The sequence below is a fragment of the Siniperca chuatsi genome, linkage group LG17 (genome assembly GCF_020085105.1).
Source record: "Siniperca chuatsi isolate FFG_IHB_CAS linkage group LG17, ASM2008510v1, whole genome shotgun sequence".
NCBI classification, from domain to species: Eukaryota; Metazoa; Chordata; class Actinopteri; order Centrarchiformes; family Sinipercidae; genus Siniperca; species Siniperca chuatsi.
This window is the reverse complement of record NC_058058.1, coordinates 16,431,695-16,454,906: the sequence shown is the minus strand read 5'-3', so window position 1 is coordinate 16,454,906 and position 23,212 is coordinate 16,431,695. Positions and strand designations below refer to the sequence as shown.

The 23,212-nt window shown below is 41.3% G+C and overlaps 1 protein-coding gene across 2 annotated transcripts; it reads right to left on the bottom strand.

Moving 5' to 3' along the window:
• Window positions 1-772: 772 nt before the first annotated feature.
• On the bottom strand, window positions 773-23,167 carry cpne4b (copine IVb). Of its 2 annotated transcripts, none has more exons than XM_044170877.1 (16): window positions 22,793-23,164; window positions 18,728-18,918; window positions 15,764-15,943; window positions 13,009-13,080; window positions 12,683-12,757; window positions 12,053-12,136; window positions 11,862-11,951; window positions 9,922-10,020; window positions 9,437-9,523; window positions 8,569-8,628; window positions 8,327-8,460; window positions 8,052-8,106; window positions 7,791-7,842; window positions 7,052-7,185; window positions 6,381-6,617; window positions 773-1,731 (listed from the first exon to the last, which is right to left on the bottom strand). In XM_044170877.1, exons 2-16 carry the CDS (start codon window positions 18,896-18,898, stop codon window positions 1,600-1,602), a joined length of 1,662 nt encoding a protein of 553 aa, XP_044026812.1. In that variant the 5' UTR covers window positions 18,899-18,918; window positions 22,793-23,164; the 3' UTR covers window positions 773-1,599. The 2 variants fall into 2 exon arrangements, with proteins under 2 accessions (XP_044026812.1, XP_044026813.1); XM_044170878.1 differs by having other exon boundaries at window positions 1,599-1,731; window positions 6,363-6,617; window positions 22,793-23,167.
• Between the last annotated feature and the right edge of the window lie 45 nt (window positions 23,168-23,212).

Genomic DNA, 23,212 nt, shown 5'->3' with positions numbered 1-23,212 from the left:
AAACAGATATCAGGAGGTTCATGTTTTGAATACTGATCTGACTGTCAGAGACTGAGGCACGTATGGAGTGTACTCTCAGGACAGCCCAACTTTGGTTCGCCGTAATTAACTATATGGTGATGTGAAAATATTTATTCTTGCATTTTAATGTTTGTCTGGGAGATGTAGAAAGAGTGAAAGAGAGATGTTGTGGATGGAGGTGTCTGTGAGCCGACATTGTAATTTGTGTGTGTTCAGTTTCAAGCATTGTGGAGTGCTGGTACATTCAACAACAAGGCAGGGCTATCCATGAGAGACAGAGAGAGAGAGAGATATGCATGATATCTAACCTCAGTGGAGGTCTGCATATACAAATTGTCTGCATATTCAGTGGCAAACAGAGAGACTGAAGCTCACGGGGGAGAGAAAAATAAATCAACTAACAGGCTGCCACCTGCTCTTTCTTTGTTATTCTTGATTATACCTCCACACTGCATGCCTGAACACACACACAAAGTTGTTTTTGTCATTTAGGAAATTGTATTGTTTTACCTTAGTTCCTCAGAGACTTCACATTACACTGGCCATAATCACTACATGCCCAACCCAAATTCTAACCTTTACCAAAAACTAAGTCTTAATCTGAAATGTAATGGTTTACCTTTGTAGTGACCAGCTATTTGTTCCCCAAAAGGAGGTGAGTCCCCCTTTTGTGACTGTGTGAACATATTTATGTTCCCACAGTATGATTAATACACGTACACATACACACAAACATCAGATCACACTAAAATGAGAAAACCAAAATGTCTTTATTATAATCAACATGCAGAATACAGAAAAAACAGTTTTCAGCTCACAGATGAGTGCCTACCACAGACGCTTTGCTATCCTCCCAAAACTCTTTACAATGTAAGAAGGTTATTAAGAAATTATTACAATTATTCTGTTGTTCGTTTCCATTTAGCAAAATGTCAAACAAATCTGTAGAAAAGAACCCAAAACACCCAAGACAACCCTGAATGTCACTCAAATGACAGAGATACTTTATTTCATAACTAGCAAGCGGCTACTCGAGATTGGATATTAGCAGGAGCTGAATTATGCATGCATTTATGCAGTACACTAACAGGGATGCTACCATTCCCATAAATAACATTTGCAATGCTAATTTTAATCATTTCTGGCTATGCAATCACATATTTTGACATTTCTACCCTCAGATATTTTGGTCTTTACTTGCTAGTTATCTAAATAAGGTAGGAGTGTCATTTCTTTAGGTGGGCTATGGTCTGAGTCCGCATGCTGGTTCAGAAGACTGCTTTTATTTCTATAAACATCTTTCAGATATACAGTATATAGTAATAATTTCCCAGGTGATGCCATTGTGGCCAAACATGCAATAGTCATCAATGGAGTAGTTCAAATTGTTTCACCAGAACGAGCTAATTTTCTGAGCTAGACTACTGTATGTAGTATGGTTATGTGTACATGTTTGTTTGTGTGTCTATATGTGCTTGTGCTTTTGCATGTGTATATGTATTATACAGTACATTAAGTATTTATATATATGATATATACATGTGTGTATTTGAGTGTATGTTTGCATGTATTCCATTGTCAGGGGCTGAAGGCTCTTGTGGACTCGTAGTCCGACATACACTTGGGTTTGATGCCTTTAGCGTTGTAGTAATCCACCACCTGGTTAGGGACTTCTGCCAAAACACTCTTAGCCAATGCAGCTGGGGAGGCCTGGAAACACAGAGACAGAGTGGAGGAGAGAGGTCACAAATGCACACACATCACCAGCCATGCGTGATTCTAGGATGCCAGAATTTACTGTTGAGCCTGATGCTGTCAAAGGTCTAGACCAGCGAGACTGATGTGATCTGACAAGCTTATATGACAACCTCAAAACATCCTTGCTTTCACCTTTTTGTCCTCTAGTACCATAGCTTGGTTTCTATATACTGTATGTGCTGGTGCTCAAGGAAAAACACATCAGATCAGATCCTGTCTATTCATAAAAAAACTATTCATGAAAGCACACTCTTTACACTATGCAAAAGTAAATGATCATGTACACTCCCTGACAAAAGTCTTGTCGCCTATCCACGTTGTAGGAACAACAGATAATAACTTGACTTCTAGTTGATCATTTGAAAACAGAAGTGGCTTATATGAAAGGCAAAGGCCTCTAGATTATGCTTATTTTACCAAAATAAAATCTTATCATGCCTTGATTTTTAATTATTTAATTAGGACAGAGAGGTCAGACTTTGCTTAGACAAAAGTCTTGTCACATCTTTAAAGGATTCAACTAATCACAGATTAGAGCATCACCTGTGACAAATACTGTAATTAACACATTCCCAGGTGTGTAGAAGAAGAACCCCAGCACACCCAACCTTCATTTGAAATGCATCCTGACCTCTGACAGCATGCCAAAGATTCAACCACAGACCAAAGTGCTGATCATCAAGAGCCTGAAGACCAAGTCTCCTGCTGAGGTGGCAGACATCTTTAATGTATCTAAACGTCAAGTGGAGAGGATAAGAAAAAGATTTGAAGAAACTGGTGAAGTTCATGACAGGCCCAGGTCAGGCAGACCCCGTAAGACTACTGTTCGAGAGGACCGTTTGTTGGTTCGACAGTCCAGGGCCAGCCCTTTTTCAACTGCAGCAGAGCTACAGTACAACTGGTCACCAGAAACATCCGTATCTACAAGAACAGTTTGTCGAATTCTGTCACACAGTGGTCTCAATGGCCGAATTAGTGCTCAGAAACCAGCATTAAACAGAAGACAACTAAAAAATCGTGTTGCATTTGCCAAGGCCCACAGCTTGCAGGAAGGATGGACTGTGGAAAAGTGGCAGAAGGTTGATTTTTCCAATGAATCATCTATTGAACTGCATCCCAATCATCGCAAATACTGCAGAAGACCTATCGGAACCCGCATGGACCCAAGATTCACACAGAAAACAGTCAAGTTCGGTGGAGGAAAAATCATGGTTTGGGGTTACATTCAGTACGGGGGTGTGCGAGAGATCTGCAGAGTGGATGGCAACATCAACAGTCTGAGGTATCAAGACATTCTTGCTGCCCATTACATTCCAAACCACAGGAGAGGGCAAATTCTTCAGCAGGATGGCGCTCCTTCTCATACTTCAGCCTCCACATCAAAGTTACTGAAAGCAAACAAGGTCAAGGTGCTCCAGGATTGGCCAGCCCAGTCGCCAGACATGAACATTATTGAGCATGTCTGGGGTAAGATGAAGGAGGAGGCATTGAAGATGAAACCAAAGAATCTTGATGAACTCTGGGAGTCCAGCAAGAATGCTTTCTTTGCCATTCCAAATGACTTTATTAATAAGTTATTTGAGTCATTGCCGAGACGTATGGATGCAGTCCTCCAAGCTCATGGGAGTTATACACAATATTAATTATTTTTCCACTGCACCATGACTTTCTGTTCTGTACTGTACATTATTTCTTTTAAATGACAAGACTTTTGTCTAAGCAAAGTCTGACCTTTCTTTCCTAATAAAATAATTAAAAATCAAGGCATGATAAGATTTTATTTCGGTAAAATAAGCATAATCTAGAGGCCTTTGCCTTTCATATAAGCCACTTCTGATTCCAAATGATCAACTAGAAGTCAAGTTATTATTTGTTGTTCCTACAACTTGGATAGGCGACAAGACTTTTGTCAGGGAGTGTACATTAACCCTTGGTACAGATAATGCTGTATGAGTTAATAATGGAAGGTTTGCTCTATGGATTTTGCTATTATTTGAAAAATTGCAACTCCAATTTTGGTGGATTGACAAAGGTTTGTGGTAACTTAAGGCACAACAAACCCTTTCAAAATATTCATAGACAAGGTAAATTTTCCTAGCAGGAACTACTGCAGCCAAAAAAATTACATTTTATGTTTGAAACCTCCATACTGAATTACAAAAACCCAATGGATTAACACTTTTCTTGACATTATTAATTGGAGCTATTCATAGCCAGGATGCATGTTGTAAAGTTGAGACTGTTCTAGCCTTTCAGTTTATTCTAGTTAAAGATTTGTCATAATCATCTCAGCTGAACGTTTATTATTTATTGTATTCTGATCTATTTTGTCCTCTAGATTTCAACAACAGCTTAGATGGGTTTTTGGGTTATGGGAGGAGGGCTGGTGGTTCATCACTGGGACAACTATTTTTGTTCTCCTTTGTGTCTGCATATGACTTCTCTCCTGTTTGCTTTTTTTGTTATACATATGCAATAAATAAATAAAAAACTCACAATAAAACCTTTCAAAATCCATAGGATGATGTCAAGAATGCATTGTTATCAAGTTCAAAACAAGGCAGAAAATAAAAAGTTTGATGTTTTATTTCATCAAAGGACTTCAGGAGTGATGATGAATGTACTGAATAAATGGTAGACTGCTCCTTTAAAATGTACACTACAAGTATAAAATATTCAGATAACGCTGAAACACTAAAAACTATACTTATATTCAGTGCTGAAAAAAGAGAAAAAAACATTCCTATACATAAACACACACACACACACATAATTATGCACACACAGGCCAGCCACTTGTCTGCATGCACACACATGCTCCTACACCACACACACTTCCGAATCCTCAAAGTCAGAGTGTCTGTCGTACTCCGTCTCACATAATTCCCCGAGACAATGCATCATCAAAGTGCACCCACCCCGACCCCCCACCTCTCATTTCCACCCTCCCCCCTGCTCTCTCTCCACTACTCCTATCTACCTGTTATCCCCCACTCTGCCTGTCACACAGCAGCTCCGTCCTGCTAATCCCTTCTGAAAAGAAACGACAGAGCAGAAAATCACCTCTCCACCTCTGTCACACACTCCCTCGCTCGCCTTTTGTTTTTAGCCCCAGTTTCCTGTTGACCCCCCCCTCCCTCCAACACCACCACCACCGGGCGCTGTCTATCGCCCTCCACCTTCCTCTTCCGTTTCCGCCAGATTTATTCTTCACTTCTCCTCTCTGACTGTCTCTCTGTATCTCTATCTACTTTTGGGCAAACTATATGTTTCTACTCCTTCCTACATTTGCTGAGGTCGTAGCGCCCCCCCCCCGTTTAGCTGCGATGTAATTGGTTGATTTCTCAACCTGTCACAGACCAAAGTCACCATAACAGACCCAGTCAAACAGACCCTGTCAAAGCCAAAATTAATGCCACCAGTGCTACACACACACACACACACACACACACGCAGTGAGCAGATAGCTGATGTGTTTTGACGAGCACACCAAGCATATTACGCCCACACACTCACACTTGTTACTCCCTGAATACAGCACTTCGTACCACACACACACACACAAAGTAGAACTTTGTAGTAGAAATACAGTTGCACTTGGGGCAGACCAAGCAACGGGGTTGTCAGTGTTCTTATCTGATTACTAGGCTCGGTATTGAACCTCGGCACTTTCTGAGTAACGACAAAAATAAGTATAAAGTACTAAAATCTTTACAGGTTTGACAATTGGAATTAAATGCTTGGTCTGATTCTTGTTTACTTTGATCACACAATTCCACATATTTTCTCTAAATCAGGTGTCGGCAATTAAGTTTAACCATGGGCCAGTTTTTTCAGCAAGTTCATTGTTTATTATTAGAGGTTATGACACCATATTTATTGGAATTTACATGAGCCTTGTGTTTACATTGTTATCTGCAGCAGATTTGTGAAAACCCATGTACAAGTTCTGATGTGAATTCTAAAAGTGAAAACTTCAGCTTTTGTTATGGGGACAAATGTTTTTGCTGGGGGGCCAGATTTGGCTGCTGTTTGCCTACCACTGCTCTATATCATAATTTTGCTGGTTTAGACTGAAGACAGAGAAAATAAAATGAGGTTTGTAGAAATGTGAAAATAGCATTGATTGATATCAGTACAGAACCTCAGGTGTTGTTCTGGCAACAGTGTTGAAAAACTGAAAGCGATACTCAGCCCCACTTAGAGCCTTATTGTGGCCCTGATGTGAAATTTCAAATGTTTCATGACTAGATACTCTTATGACCTCACATTTCCTATGCCCTTTAATGTTGTTACTCAGCTTGAGAAAGCTCTAAAGTTTTAAAGTACAGTTTGGTATCCACTATAGTTATGCTTGCTGTGAAGAAGTAGCAACACAAGGAACAAAATAGCTGAAAAACTGCATCTAGTGCAAAAATTCATTATGCTGCATTCTTAGTGCCTCATTTGTATATGTCTTGATGTTGCCTGACTTCCCTGGAGAATTAGTCCCATTTTCTGCCTGGAATGCATTTATCAAAGCTCTGCGACTTTTCCAGAAATTCAAGACTTCTATCCCTTGCCCTTCTATCCCTTGCCCTTGCCTCCTAACCGCCACCCACGTGTTTGAAGTCCTTGAAGGGGACGAACTGCACGATGTCGCGGAGGACAGGCTCGCCCTTTGGTGAACGCAGAATTCCATCGTCCCCGTCCAATATCTGCATGTCTGTGAAGTCTGCATTGCCCACGCCGACGATGATGACGGACATGGGCAGGTGGGAGGCGTGCACGATGGCCTCCCGTGTGTCCGCCATGTCGGTGATGACGCCGTCTGTAAGGATCAGCAGGATGAAGTATTCCTGGTGGGACGGGGAGAGAAGGGATGGTGGTGGGAGGGGAGAAATTTGTGGGTGGAAGGGAGGAGGATGTGGGGAGGGAGGAATAGATGTTTGATAAATTTTATGTTTTAAAAGTGGCTTCTTGTCAGGGACTAATTTGAATAAAACTCATTCTAATCCACCAGAGAGCCAGAGGGAAGCGGGAGGCATTAAGGCAGAGAGGAATTTGTGCTCTAAACTGTATTACTGGAATAAAATTAATATCAATCACTTCTCCCCTCTTTTCTCTTTTTGCTCTTCTTTGTCCCATCTTTTACAGTACCTCCTCTGATGTCTCACTTTTTGTGTTTTCATTGCTTTTTGTCTTTTCCTTGTCTCCCTGTGTGCCATTGCAAACACCAACAGTCACAACAACAGGAACAAAAAGGTCCAGACTTTCTCATTGTCTCTCTCACCATGGCCTCTTTGGTGTGCATCTCCTCGGAGGCAGACGAGGCCACTTTCTGGATGATTGGGGCAATGTTGGTGGGCCCGTACAGTTGGATCTTGGGGAGGCAATTCTGGTAGGCCTCCACCACGCCTTGGATCCCTGCAACACATACACACATATACAGGTTCTTTTGCTGCTTGTTTATTTATCTTCCTGTCTCCCTGTCTGTATGTTGCACTGCAGTGACCTCGCCAAGTCAAAGTTCTTGTACTTGCAAAAGTATCTGATAAAATAAATCAGACTCTGCACATGTGAGTGCACTCCAAGGTGACTGGGCATTTTTCAAAAAGCATTCCCATATAGTCCACACAAACACAAGCTGACACACACACACACACCTTCATGGCAGGAATGCAGCTATGTGGGGAGAGGAGCGCAAAAGCCCATTTCACACATACAGATTAGTGTTGTTTTTCTCTGTATCTTAGAGCCTGAAATACTTCCTGCAGCATAGTGACAAATCTCCCAGCTGCATGTGTGTGTGTTTAAGTATGCGTGCATGCCTGTGTGTATTTGTGTGTGTGAGAGGAAGAAACAGAGGGTGTGGACAGATATAGAGAGAGAAATATGGGACTGACAGTGAGGGAGAGATGAGAGGCGTGCAGCACTGATACTATAGGACTGTTTTGGTCCTGTGATGTATAAATGTGAAAGTCTCTGTGAGTCAAGAAGTCAAGTGTGTGTGTGTTTGTTTGACAGCTCACCAGCACATTCAGGATTGTCCTCATCAAAATTCACGGCAAAATCGTGTGAAACCTACATGTAGGGCAGAGAACACAAAGCATTTTACTGCCACGTTAAACCAAACACTCAGCACAACATGTTCAGTCCAATTTACACGATTACAGATGCATTCTCTTTTCATGTTGATCAAAAGTAAGCTGTGCCTCCAAAAGAGATCTAAAGTAGCCCCCTCACTCCCCCTGCTACTGCAAACACACATACACACATCCCAAATGTTCTACCTTGAAGTCAGGTGGTATCAGTGCTCCAAAACCAAACGCAGGGAACATTTTATCACTGGAGAAAGAGAGAGACCCATGATTCATTGAAAAAGATGGTGAAAGGTACAGAGGGAAGGACAAATAATGGACACAAGCTTTAAATGATAAACACATAAAAATCTCTTCATGCAGAAGGTCCTCAGAGGGAAAATCTAGTGCGTGTATGTGTTTGAATGTGTGTGTGTGTGCGTGTGTGTCAGCATTAGCTAAATGATGATTGATGGAGTGGCTCCTACCTGTCATAGTCTTGGCAGATCTCCCCTACAGCCACCAGCGCTTTGAGGTACTCATTGGGCTGGTAGGGGTGGATGTAGTGGAGGGAGCAGCTGTTTCTGGGATCCCCATTGGACGCTGTGAAGTCTATCGCCACCTGGCACAGAAAGAGACACACACATACACTCACACAGCATGAGTGGTCATGGACAGACAATGACATGCTGCTGTAAACATTGAGGAGATTATATGTGACAAAACGTACTGTGAACTGAATTTGGCAGCCTCCCATGATGTAATCCAGGAAGGAATACATTTTGATGATCTGTCAGGGGAAATTATGAAATTTAGGCCATGACATGGATTCAAAATCGGATATGATAAAAGCTGAATGAGGTTGATGTAGCTGTGGTCGATGCATGGTGACGCACAACATTAGTGCTGAAATAATTAATTGATAAATTAACACAATATTAACCGATAACAATTTTGATAAAATTGTTTTTGTTACATCAACATTTACTGGTTCCAGATTCTCAAATATGAGCATTTGCTGCTTGTCTCTGTTTTATTTCATTGTAAATTTAATATCTTTGTTTTTGGACTGTAGGTTGGACAAAACCGGCAATTTGAATATGTCACCTTGGGCTCTGGGAAATGTGAGACAGGCATCACTGTTATCTGACTTTTAAACAGTAAACAACTGATCAACGAAACAATGAAGTGATAGATTAAAATGACCCTGTGGAGTTTTTTTGACCACTAGTAGCGCTGGCGACATGACACACATACTTGCCACTGGTTTCACACTACTCAATTAATTGAAAGTTGGTGGCGGTAATGCACCAAGAAGCATAGGAATGTGTCAATAAGACCAAGAAAACTGCTAGCAAGCAAACATGGATGTTTGATGGATCTTAAATGAGGAGAGAAATACATTCAACATGTTTGATAGACTTCAAGGAAACACACATTGAGTTTTGGTGAGAAACATTAAATATAAGCATAACTTTTGTTTGTTTATAAGAAAGCTCAACAGGGCAACTTTAATCAATAATGAAAACAATCCTTATTTACTAGACTTTAAACAGGGAGGGACTGCAGGATATTAGACTGATATTGTGTTACTTCACCTTACAGTGGTTGAGAATGACAACACCAGAGTTTCTGTAATTCTTCTTCTTCATCTGGTATTTAGGGTTGATGCACTCCCATTGAATCTAGGCAAATACACACACATTGGGAGGAGCGTAATTACATGTACATCACATGTAGGTACAAGTCTACTGAAAAACAGAACAACCACAAATTTATTGAGATGGACAACATTTTGCATATGTGGCAAAAACACAGAGAGCTTTAAGAACCTGACCAGCCGAACACCCAGGACTAACACAGTCTGGTGCCAGAGTCCTCCTGTGTTAGTGTATGTTACAGGATGCATATGTGTGGAGACTTTTCCAGCAAAATATGCATTTACAGTTTTTTGTCATGCACAATATTTTAATATTTCTACTCTTTCTAATTTTGGGGGGATAGCAAGATATAGAAATTAATTTGTGGTGAGTTAGTGTGCAGTCATCACTCTTTTCATCCATTTGTGTGTGCTTGTGCTTACCTGTTTGCCCTCCTGCTCTGCTCTCACCTCCTTATAGGTGGTCTGAAACTCCCCAATAAAGTCGTGTTTTCCATTAGAGTCCCAGTCCCAAACTGTGCACTGGAAGAGACACAAAGAGACACACATACACAAGCGCACACATTCATTCAGTTAATAGCGCAGCTGCAACCTAAACACACACACAAACACACACACATACACATACACATGCACTCATGGCATGCAGGGAAATGCCATGCTGAATGATTGATGAGGCAGTGTTGGTGGGGGGGCAATGGAGCGGTGAAATATTAATCTGAGGATGCTGAGAGGGACGTGGCTCAAGAGACAGCTTTATGCGTGTGTATGTGTGTGTGTTTAGGCGTAACAGTTTGTTTCTCTAAAAGGAGTTACTAAAGAAGAAAAATGGCTTCAATCACCAGTGAAAAGTGCGGGTCATCGGGCCAAGGCTTAGCCCATCATAAAGACACACTCCTATCATTTCAAAAGATGACAAAAGCCACCAATATCTGGACTGTTCCGGAGAGTTTGTGCAATCAATAACATTCAAGTTGGTCAATAGAGACACACGTTAACACACACACACACACACACACACACAAAGAAAAACGCTTCTACATTTCGCGAAGGTTTAATGGCTGTGAATGAGTCATTTTGCTGTCGAGCTTTTGACCTTCTTGCCTGAGGTCACCCCAACAACTAACGATCAGAACCAATCTAACAGCGCTTGATTAAAAACAACGACCGGCAGTAATCCCCTTATTTCCTGTCTCCCACTTATATTGCCAAGTGCCTGCACCTGAAGTGTGTGTGCCTTTTTTGTCTGTGTGTGTGTGTGTAATAATTTGTGGATTGCATGCGTGTCTGTGTTTTTGACAATAATGTTTGTGTGTGAGGGAGCGAGCGCACGCTTTTGCAGCCTTGTGTCCACTTCAAGTTGCTGAGAGCTGTGCGAGAGAGTAATGAAAAAAAAAAATCAAGAAGCTCCGTTCCATTCGCTGAATACTAACTGTTGGACGGAGAGGGAGAGAGAGACCAACAGGAGGGACGGAAAGAAAAGTACAGAGGTGGAGAAATGGATAAGGAGAAATACAAAGCGAGAGACCGACAGACTGTACAGAGGAGGGTTATGCATTTATGCATTGGTCAGTTAAGAGCCCGGTGAAAAGGAAGCACTGGTCTGAATAGAAATCTCTGCCCTGCCATTTCTCACTATAGCTCTGATGCTTCAAACAGGTAGCCCTGGAAACCATAGCTGATGGCGTGCATGTGTGTGTGTGTGTGTGTGAGAGAGAGAGAGTGTGTGAGCCCTTTCTCCTGCTGTCAGGAGCCATGCAGAGTTAAGACGCCTCTGAATATTTAATGAACAAGCTCATGTTTATTCATGGCAAAAGAATAACTGTTCGCAGCTGATGTGCGGTCACCACTTTCACACATATGCACACACACAAACGCGCACACGTAGATCTATTCTGGCAAGTAAAGGTGAGAGTTTAGGACGACCACTGAGCTCTTTCACACCCATCCGGCTCTTTAAATAACACAGTGACATCAGGAAAGGCAGCACATGACCTGAACGCAATGACCCATGACTTGGTGTAGAAAATGGAGATGATTGAGGCTGCTTTGTGACTTGTTCACATGGTTTGATTCATTTATATACTTTTGGGTATGTGGCACTTTGGCAATGCTTGTGTTTTACAAATCTCATCATTTGTATGCTGCACAAAAAACAACAACTTGCAAAGAAACACCTGCAGGCCTCTCCCGCTAAATGTGCATTGTGTCTCCGTGGGGGAACTTAAATAATGAAAGTAGCTTTGGTCAAGGTTTTGGATGCTCAGATCATTGCAGATTCTATTTAAGGTTAAATATAAATTATACCATGCCATTATTATGACCTGCAAAAATAAATAAAATAGTTACAGTTGCAGACTCACCTTTAGGCCTCTGTCATGGTCACCACTGCAGAGTGTGTTCAAGGAAACTTTGAAGGATTTCCAGACTGGGCTCAGGTTGTTCATGACCGTCTATCACGTACAGTGCACAAAACATCAATGTTTTTGTTAATCACGGGTCTGTAGCAGTAAATAATACACCTATACATGTGTTTGTGTGTGCATGTAATTACCTCAGTTCTGTGTACGAGCGACTCAGTCCCATCATCATTTATTCTAAAAATCTCCAGGAAAGGGTCTGACTTGCTAAAGAAATCCTTCAGAGGGAAAACACACATGTAAGGCATTGCCTCAGAATTGCCTTTGATCACTATAAATCATTCATATACAAACAGAATCATTATTTCACCCTTTCTTCCTTGTTTCTTCCACCCATCCCTTTCCTGTACTCTCCAATTTATCCGCCCCTCCCCAGCTTTCTTCCATCTTTCCCCTAAGGCAGAACTTGTTTGGATTAGTCATCCGTGGCCGTGCGCGTATGTGTGCATGTGGAGGCTGAAAATTAATATAGTTATCTGTGTGTGTGGTGGGGTGGGTGAGATAGGAGGGGGTTATTGGGGAGAGTGGGGTGCCCACCTATCTCAGCAGGCCTTCTCTAATGCCAGATTGTACTTCTGTGTATTGTGTGTGAGTTGCTTCATCACCAAATCCCACAGCCCTCCACCTACATATTTCTTCACACACACACCTGCCTGACAGCGCGCATACACAAACTCATATCTCGGAATATTAAGTCCTCTCATATCTAAAGGAAAAGCACACATTTTCATTGTCTTTGAAAGTGCACACACGATCGCACAAACCTTGTCGTCCAGCTTACGAGCACTGAAGGAGAGTTCAACGTAATCATCGTTACCCGACAACTCCTCTGCTGTCACCTTTACAGGGGGGTAGAGAGACAAAAAAGGGGAAGAAGAGGAGGAGAGGGCGGCAGAGGAAGAGACAGACAGAGAGGTAGAAGAAGGAGGTGAGAGAAAATGAGATGGAAATGAGGAACAGAGCAGATTGAACAGGTAACATCGTCTAATTAATTATCTTCAGAGTGTCTGAGTGCAAGAGGTGGTGCATGTGTGATTTGTGCGTGGTTGTGTGTAACTGTGGTGGGTTGACTTTGGAAACAGTGTCGTACTGTTATCGAAGACTTTCCAGCAGTGTTTCCCTGTTTGAGTAGCGCTTTGATCAGTTTCCTCTGAGAGACGATCTGAAACAAACAGAAACACAGACGCCACAAAATCAGCTTACATATTCCAGTGTTTCCCCTCAGATGGACAGCTTGCCCTGTTAGTGTCACCCTGATGTCACCAATGTTAGCATACAACTGCCTACTTACACATCCAATGGACATAAAGCAGCATGGTGGAGTCACCTTTCTCACTACCTGTCAAATGTAATTTTCTCTGGTGTTGTTTCTGCCAGCACCTCGACTCTTTTCACCTATTACTATTTTGTGCTGGCCAAGTGCTATACAAGCTATAAATGACTGCTCATGTTTACATTGGGTATCAACCAGATGGACAGACGAACCAAAAAAGAGCTAAAAGTACTTGCAAACAGCTGCAGAGCGAGCTGCACTGTTCTCAGTGGGATCTGCAGTACTAGCAATGCTTTCAAATTACAGGGATTTGATTCATTGTAAATCAAACTGCACCGACCAGAGTGTGTTTTTTTGTGTTATTTAATTTTAAAATGAAATATTACAAGGAAACCTCCAACTTTATGTAACCCTGCAATAATTTATTTTTTGGCCACTTGGGGGCAGCAGAAGCAAGCTTGCAAACACAAAGCTGACATGTTACTTTTAAGTTGATATCGCTAACGTGTTAGCAAACCGCTGCCTATTTACATATCCAGCAGATACGGAGCAACATTAGCACTCATTTGGAGTTGTGTTTCTGGCCACCTAACGAATGAAAATCCAATATTCACTGTCCTTCTGACTCTGTTTTTGGTCTCCAACAACTCCTGCGAATAATATCTGGCTCTTTAGCGGCTAAACGTTCAAATACTTTCACCAGTTGACAAACAATAAGTTGAAAGACGCAGTAAAGCTCTGTAAAGCTGAGGGGAACTGCAGAGTTGGGGATAATTCTAATTAGAGCCACTTCAAGGCCAACACGTCTTGTATAATCGCTTTCATGCTGTCTGTGACGATATTGCTGACACAATGCTTCGGTGACATGTCTTCTCCCCCCTGGCTACATTTCCCCGTGATGACACCAGTAACCACGGGGGGCCTGCCCCTGTACATACACAAAAGATCCTAAATGAACACAGTGGTGCAACAAATGGTATTATGTAACACTCACACAATTTCAATACAGCTTTTCTGTCATCTGTCTCAATTTTCACAACATGGATTTCTATTAATTGGAGCTATCTAGCAGCGTTTCAGGAGCTGGACCACACCTCAATTGTGCCACTTCTGGCATTCCTATAAATACCCACTTAACCCTTTCATATTCTGAGCTCCTCCCACCCCACCCCACCCCACCCCGTTTCTCTCTCCCGTTTCTCTCTCCTGTTTCTTCCTCTCCGTAGGGTCCTGAAGGGGGTCCGTCCGGGTGCTACGGCGGATTTCCTACCGAAGCTTCCCCACAACGCGGTCAGCAAGCGGAAGAAGTACAAGCGAGTTTCAAGCCTCGCACACCGTTTTTCATTTCTTCATTAATAAATCATTTAAATGCATCTTGTTGATGGTGCGGTCCTTGTTAGTGAATAGATCAGACACTATTGCTTACTGATATTCTCATACGTGCCTCTAGTGCTTTCATTTTGCACTGATAGAATGCTGTCGTTTTCTTCACAACGCTCTGGATAGGCCACAGCATCCAGAATGTTGTTGTTTAGACCCAGACAAAATATTGGCAGCATGTTATCCCATTTCAGTAAACCTCCCTAGCTCTCGCTTTCAAAATCCTCTTTTTCCATGTCATTTATCTCAGTTCTCCCAACTATTGTAAATCCCCCAGCTTTATGTTGCTGATAGTGTGTCTGACAATGAGAAGTGGAAGCAAACACTTTAGTACTTTTTGGACTTCTGTCCTTTTTGCTTTCTCTCTATTTCCTTCTACTCAGTGTGACTTAGCTGGTACTTTCCTGAAATCAACTTGTTAATGAGTACTACTGCTATTGCAATTTTCTCTTGGATATTTATGAAGCATGTAAATAAAGCAAATCTTTAAATGTTGATTACAACTACATCGTTAAGAGGGGCAACAACACCATTAATTAAGAAGCAAGGCCATATGCATTAGCATAAGCACATATAAATGATTTTAAAACTTTGTTTAAAGCATCCTCAGAGCTTTACGAAACTAAGGACTCAAGGACAACGAAAGCACAGTGTAAATGCAGATAGTGACAGTCGTCGACCTCAAGTGAAAAGATAACATTAGGATTCCATCCACGGCTAAAGTTGGCCTCTCTAATCTTAAAGTTGCTCTCTCCCCCTAATTAAAGTACACGTTACCTGATACATACATCTAATATCCCAACAAGCTCAATGCACTTTACAATGGATTATACACTCCAGGCTGTAATTGTTACATTCAAAGCATGCAGGCTGCACTCGCAGCATGTTCTACACATAACACCTACTGTATGTGTTATATACTGGTTACATCTAGGAGATGTCTATTTTATTGAATAGTATACAGTGGAGGGAGACAGTAATATCAAAGAGTGTAACATGCAACAGCGTTTCTGAATCACATGTAAAATGGCGTGATTGCAGTAAGACTGCTAAAGCTTCAAAAAGAACAATGTTTTTTCTTTGATTCTTCACTTCCTCACCTTTGTGTGTACTCATCTATCCCATCATGCATTCACTCGTCTTAACTAACCTGCATGTTTCATATATGCTACCCATTTGGCCAAGCACTGACCTGTCCCAAGGTGCACTCCATGGCTCCCAGGAAGTCAGCATCACGGAGGCCATTGTTGCCAGAGCTGATGTCATGAAGTTCAAATCGGAGCCTCTGGACCTCCTCAAAGTAATAGTCCACCAGGAAGATCTTGGAGAAGACTGAGCTGCTACTGCTACGGATCACCTCTGTACGGTCCACCTGCAAACAAACACGTGCATACACATGCACAGAGGCAGGAGTGCATGGACACACACACACACACACACACAAACTCCAGGTTAAATCTGGTATGTCCGATGAATTTTTGGAATCTAAAAGAAGACAGCTGCTATTTCTGTAGGTTTCAACTTTCTCTAAGATCCCAGCTCTAAGTTTTGCTACAGCAAAACATAAGTGATAGCAGAGTTGGTAAATCAAAAAGCATCTCGTAGATGGAAATGCTACAACAAATAATAAAATAATAAAACTATGTTGTTGCACTAAATTACATATTATATTGTCAAATTAAATACAAATTAATAAATAGTTTTATAATGTTTATATGAATTAATTAATCTGTAAACTCTTATTCATCATTGTTTTTATTGCCAAATTAAATATTAATTAACTACTTTATAAACATTTGTTTTACATATATTGGTCAATCTGTTATCCAAAACCTTATATTATTCTAGTGTTATACAGACTTTAGAAATTAATATTTTTACATCATTTTCTATATTTTTATGGGACAGGCTATGTGAAAGTTGCGTTTCATAAAACTGTTATTGTCATTGTTGGCAGTTTCACTGCTAAATTGAGCTTTTACGATCTTTCTAAAGTGGGCTGATGTATGAAGATCTCATTCAACATCCAACACACTGCCACTGCGCATTGATTGTGAACCTCAGCAGACTTTTCAGCATTGCAGCAATTACCACAAATAGCCATTACCACATTGTTTACACTTATCAACTTGAGAAAATGGATTTTTCTTGATATCTAAAATCACACAAGCTGTTTGACTACTCAGAGAAGTGTCTATAGTTGCAATATTGATCTTACATTTTCTTCTCTCTAACTGCCTGACACAGAAAGGAATAGAAAGCCAAACAAAAGTCTGTCTCAGCGCTGCCAAAAAGACCTATCCAACACCAGCAGCAACGACTGGGTCCATTTTATTGCTGATAACCCTTTGGCACAAACACACACACACACACACACACACACATGCAGACACAAAAGTGAATGGCACACCAGCAGAGTCAACAAACACACTCAAACACAAACAGATTTGGCCTTTTTCTGACACTTACTTCAATAGGCTGGCATCTCATTAAAGCAAAAAGAATCATTAACACATAAACACACACACACACACACATACGCCCAGTGGCTTGAACACTCTCTCTCAACAATTATCCAATTAAGAGACTCTGAATCTGATGGGCAGTGATAACATTTGTACATTCCCACACTCTCACAAAGGGGCTTAATGTAACACACACACAAATTCTCTCTCTCTTTCCCTCTCACACATGCACACACACACACACCAACACGCTGTACAAAGTAGCTTTTTGTGGAGTCTCCAAAGACAGAGTAATGCTGCACTCCTTTCTGAGTACTTGATCTTGAGCCCCTGTGGAAATAGAATGTGTGTGTGTGTGTGTGTGTGTAGTGTAGAGCTCGTGCCTACAGTTGAGCGACGTGTGTGAATCTATGTACATGTATATGCGTCTGTTAGAGTGGGTCACTTTAGCACTGTATGTGTGAGGATGTGTATGCATGCGTGGGTGTGCGTATCTACATATTTAAAAGGAAGACATGTGCACTCAGCATATGTCTGTCTTTCCCAGAAATAAGGGAGGGAGAAAGAAAGATGAAGATCCACTACTTCCTGAAATTCCTCTAGATTTATCTTTTCCCTCATGCTGTGTTCTTACAAAGTTCAGCTAACACACATGCCACCGGTGAGACTTCAATGGGAATAAGAGGTTTCTTAAAGCAGGAGATTTCAGCTGAAGTCCCTGAAAGAGCAGGTTGGGCCTTGGAGATAAAAGGAGAGGAAGTGGAACACTTACTTGCAGAAAGCAACATCAATTTTCCATTTCTCTCCCTTTTTCAAGTGCTTAACTTTTAATCTACTATTGGACGATGTTGTCTCCATCTATCTGAGACATTTTATTGTGTACAATGAGCCCAATAAAACTGCCCATGATTCTAGGAAAAAGAACTTTGGTGCTCTCATTATTTTCAATAACAAAATGATCGGGGCAAACAATTTGTAAGATGAGCAAAGTAACAAAACCAGCACACTTTCCATTTCAAGGTGACAAAAGCATTTGAATAGATTAATATAATCTATAACACAAATCCACAAAAGTTATTATTTCTGTCGCCTTGCGTGACAATTAGCATCCATAATTTCTAAGAACCAAACATAATCCGCAATTTAGTGTGAGAAGGTTAGCGACACAATCACGGTGCCGCACGATAGCGTAGGTCCTTGATTACACACAATCATTTAGTCAAACATGAATTCAATGACATGCTTGAATAATTTCAAGTGTTGTCTACAGAGAAATTCATAAAGAATCCTCTGCAACAGAACCTGGAGAGCAGATGAAGACACTTACGTTACCAGTCTGACTGGAACATCAGGTCATGGACAAATGGTGTAGATTATAAAAATATTAGCTACAATAAAGTCATAATAATATATATCACTGAGGGATTGTGGGAAAACTTGTATTGATGCCAATCAGTTCTATGGGCTGTTCTATGGGCTCTATGGACTCCCACTGCAAAGGGAAAAAAAGGAAATTAAAGTATTTCTAATAAGCTCTTATTCAGAATGTCTTACAATAGGCGAATGAGTGTTATGAGCAAAGGCACTTCAGAACAATAAGCACTTGTCTGATGTGACCATTATACTTTCATTTTCAGATTATGAAACAGTCTTTCATACCTTCATACCTTCATCCCACCCCATTACCATACCTCAAACCACTGCCCATGCGACTGCATCTTCAGCACCACGCAAGGGTCGGGTTTGGAGAGAGCGTCGCGGTCCGAGATCCCCCGGCAGGCCACTCTCAGCTCCACTTTGGTCAGGCATGGAGAGCTGATGAAACCCAGCGTGGCCTCTGCAGACTCATAGATGTTACTCATGCTGAACACACAATTACACACTGAAAAGAGAAGGAGAGAGGATAAAAGACAGGGTTACTTTGCAGATAGATAGATAGATAGATAGATAGATAGATAGATAGATAGATAGATAGATAGATAGATAGATAGATAGATAGATAGATAGATAGATAGATAGATAGATAGATAGGTAGAGTAAAATTCCCATGCACTGCAGTACTTTTGAACTGTTGTTTGCTTTGCCATGAGCAGATGCAGTGGGCCTGACTAAGCAGACAGCACTCAAACTGTTCAAGGTCAGGACTCTGAAGCCACCGAATGGCAGACAAGGTCCCCAAATACACACAAATGCACACAAACTGTACAGCATAAACACAAACACACACAGTTATGCATTTACACATGTTAATGCAAACACGCATTCAGATGTATGTACACATTCTGTCTATATCAGCACAAACAAACATGAATGCACACACACACACACACACACACACACACACAGTGTGCTCTGCTGAGTAACCAGAACAAATCACAGGGTTTCTCCTCAGGTTTCCACAAAGTGTATAATGTTCACGGTCCCTAAATAGAATACTGTCAAGCATCTAATCCCTGTGACACAGACGTTTTGTCCATGATAATGTGAAATTAACTGTTAATCATGAAAAAATTAGTTTAAATCGCATTTTACAGTCAAGCTGCGAGAAAATGACCCATTGTCACGATAAAGGCTTAAAATATCTGCCGCTTTTCATTTCTTCAAGGTGAGAGTTCTTGTATTCCCACACTGCCTAAAACCTAGCTAATTCTTCCAAACTAAATAACTCATGAAATTTTAATCCAGGAAATGTGTTGGTAGAAAACATGTCACAGGAGCTTTTGTATACAGCAATGATGGTCAATATCACATACGCATGACAATCATTTTTAATGTGTTACAAGGGATAACTCTCCTGCTCTTAAAGGCCCTACACATCCATCAACCACCCACACAGGTGTTTTCAATTATTCTGCTTAATTAGACCTGGGGCTGTGTGGGCATGTTCAGACTCAGCTTGACTGAAATCTTCCTCACTCTCCTTTTAGTTTTGTTGCACCTGTTTGAGTAGAATAACATACACCTTTATAGTTCTTAATGGTACATCAACTTTTGAGACTTAATCTCATTCCCAGTATAACTCCACCCACCTCCAACCTGACCAGAGAACTAATTATCTAAAAGTACTTACAACACCTGTGGGTGTGCAGGACTTTTAAAGGAATAGTTCGAATTGTTAGTTAGCTTAGCATAAGACTGAAAACAGCTAGCCTGGCTCTGTTTAAAGGTAAAACAAATCCACCTACCAACACTTTTAAAGCTCATTAATCTACGTATTACATCTCATTCATCTATTTTGTACAAAAACCTTTGAGTGAGCGTTAGCTGGATTTTGTTACCTTTAGACAAAGCCAGGCTAGCTGTCCCCCCATTTCCAGTCTTTATGCTAAGCTAAGCTAACCATCTCCTGACTCTAGCTTCATATTTAATGGAATGATATGACAGTGGTATCAGTCTTTTCATTGAACAATAACTGTTACAGCAGTGCACTTAAAAATCAAAGTAGCATCATCAATAATACTTTATTAACCTCCTAACATGTGCTTTTTACTCAAAGCCTACAATTTATAAAGCAGGATGCAGTTGACACTTACTTAAACCAAGCTATAAATGTATTACTATTGCGTTGGAAACACTGCATTGCATGTATAATTAATCTCAAAATGCATGGATCCATTTTCCCCACCCATAATGTACATGGTGAACTGAAGCCTTAAGTCCAGCTAGTCCAAACTAAAGGATAACTGCTGGTCTGATGTGCTAGATGGTACAAACTGAATATTAATGCAGCGGTCTAGTAGTATCATCCTTAGGGAGCAAAGCTCTTGGAACTGGGTCTGACTCTGACCTGAATGTCTCTCTTTCTCTTTGTCTTCCATAATTCATATTCCATGTGTGTGTTGGTTGGTGGTGATTATTTTTAGCTAAGCACACTGAATGGGATGTATACTGAGAAACAGACGTGGACAGAGCCACAGGGCAGGTGTGTGACATACAGCAGACCTGTGGCCTGTAGTTAGTTGTGTTTCTCTATGTGCCTCCCCCGCATGGTGGTACATTTCTGCGTGTGCGTGTGTGTGTGTGCGGGAAGCAGCAGATGCCTGTCTGTTCCGGTTGACAGCAGATGAAACTGATAGTGACAGCGGATGCGGAAGATTTCTACAGCTACTGTATAAGAGCCATATGCAAGATCTGCCTTTACAGTACAGCAACGGATCAGCTGTCACATGTGTTGCACATTACTAGAGGTGACAAAGAATTTTCATATCACACTTTGTCACAGGATCATGCAAAAATAGCTTCTTGGGGGGGGGGGTTCCCAAATAGTTGTTTTACCAATGCTGACAACTGGTTTATTTTGATAATTATGTACTGTAACACCAATCAAATGCATTGGTGAGGATGGTTTAAGTATTAGGATCTGTACTTTGACTAAATTTGACAAATCAGACAAATCTGTACAAATATATACATTTTTAGAATCACAGAGCATGTTTCAAACATTTGACAAGAAATACGACGGCAGAAAATTGTGATGTTTCACTGTATTACTGTAGATAAAAGCAACCATCAATAACAAAAAAGTAAAAATTGCAGAATGAGAGGTTGAGTGCTTTGTAACAAAGTGGTTTGGGTGCTCTGAAATTTGTGTGTGAATCAAAATAATGCCCAAACAAATACCAGAATAGTAATGACTGATTGCCAGGGGCGGTGTAAGATCTCTTAAAATCATTCCAAAGCTCCTTACTGTTAGCTCTTATTCTCCACACTGTGACAATCAATCAGAGCTCGATTGCCATGACCCTTGACTGCGCGTTTGTGTGTGTGTAAACGTGTATATGTGAGTGTGACCATTCACCTTCACATGTTCACGTGTGTAATGTGACTGTGACAGATGTTGACATTAATGATTTGGCCACAGGAAGGTCCATAACACTCAAGTTCACTGTAATTGCTCGGCGGCATATTGACTATCAGAGAAGGAGGAGTAACATCGCCATCCAGCCACAGCACAGGCAGCATAGGCTAAAGAATTATGTAGCATGTTATGCACCCCTACATATATGTATGTATATGTATGTATGTATATATACACTATTAATCATGACAGATGACAGCAATATGCTGAGCTGAAAGAGTGGACACTTGAAAGGCGGCTGCTGAGAAAAGACAGAGAGGAGTATCAGAAGTGAAGCAGTCTGGTGTGAACTCACAGGGTTATTAGAGCTGACAGAGAGAGAGAACCAGTGAGGGAGACAGAGGTTGTGAGAAGGGGGATTAGAGAAATGGAGTGAGAGAAAAAACTGGAGAAAGGCAGGCAAGTGAGAGTGAATGAAGCAGAGGGGAAAGAGGAAAAGAGAGAGGGACAGAGAATGAGGCGGATCTTCCCCTCTCACAGGGCTTATCTTGTCTTATAGCACTCCAGCCGAATAAAATGAAAGCAGAGGCTTTCTAAGAGTAACCTACAAGGTATTTTCCAGTAATTTCTCAAAGAAAGAATCTCTCAAGTCACTGTGGATTTGTTTAGAATAATATTTTGTTGCCTGATGGTAAAGATCTAGTCTATTTTATTCTACAGAATAATTAATAAACCCACAAAGTCACACAGGCTGTTAAACAATAAATATGAAGCAGATTTTTTTTATATCAGGCTAAAAACATCTTATGTCAACATATATGTCCTTCACTTACAGCACAATACAGAAAAATGTAACAATGCATAATGTTTGGAATAGCCTATACTGTACACCTCTCATGCACCGGGTAAGACATGCACCATCCGGGCTGCTCCTATCTCCTGCAGAGAGAAAACTCACCTCAACGACCTGGAGAAAAGATCCGAGCGGAGCCGAAGAACTTCACCGCCGTTTACTTGACAATCACGGATACCTCACCGCCTCCGGACCCATGTCCCTCTCCTCACTCTCTTTGTTTATATGTTTTGCTCTATACCCTACACTGCAGAGCTCGGCCGGTTTGGCGCTGACAGCCAAACAGAGCTGCTTTCTAATTCCCACAGGGCGAGCACGGTGAGGATGCGCTCCGTGCGCTTGGGTTTACTCTGGGTGAAAGATGGGGAGGAGGAGGAGGACGGTGCGCCACTTAACAGGAGTTTGTAATCCGCTGGCTCCATCGGGGGCCGCAGCGAGCGCACATGCCCAGGGACCAGCGGCCGCTGAGCGCAGTGTACCAGCGCCATCTCGTGGTTATTACAGTGAACTGACACTTTTAAAATT

Coding starts and splice junctions, on each gene's coding strand:
- cpne4b (XM_044170877.1), bottom strand. CDS start 18,898: ATGAGTAACATCTATGAGTCTGCAGAGGCCACGCTGGGTTTCATCAGC. Junction 10,021..11,861: donor ACCATGACAGAGGCCTAAAG/GTGAGTCTGCAA, acceptor TGTCTCTTCCAG/TGCACAGTTTGGGACTGGGA. Junction 6,618..7,051: donor TGCACACCAAAGAGGCCATG/GTGAGAGAGACA, acceptor CCGTCCCACCAG/GAATACTTCATCCTGCTGAT.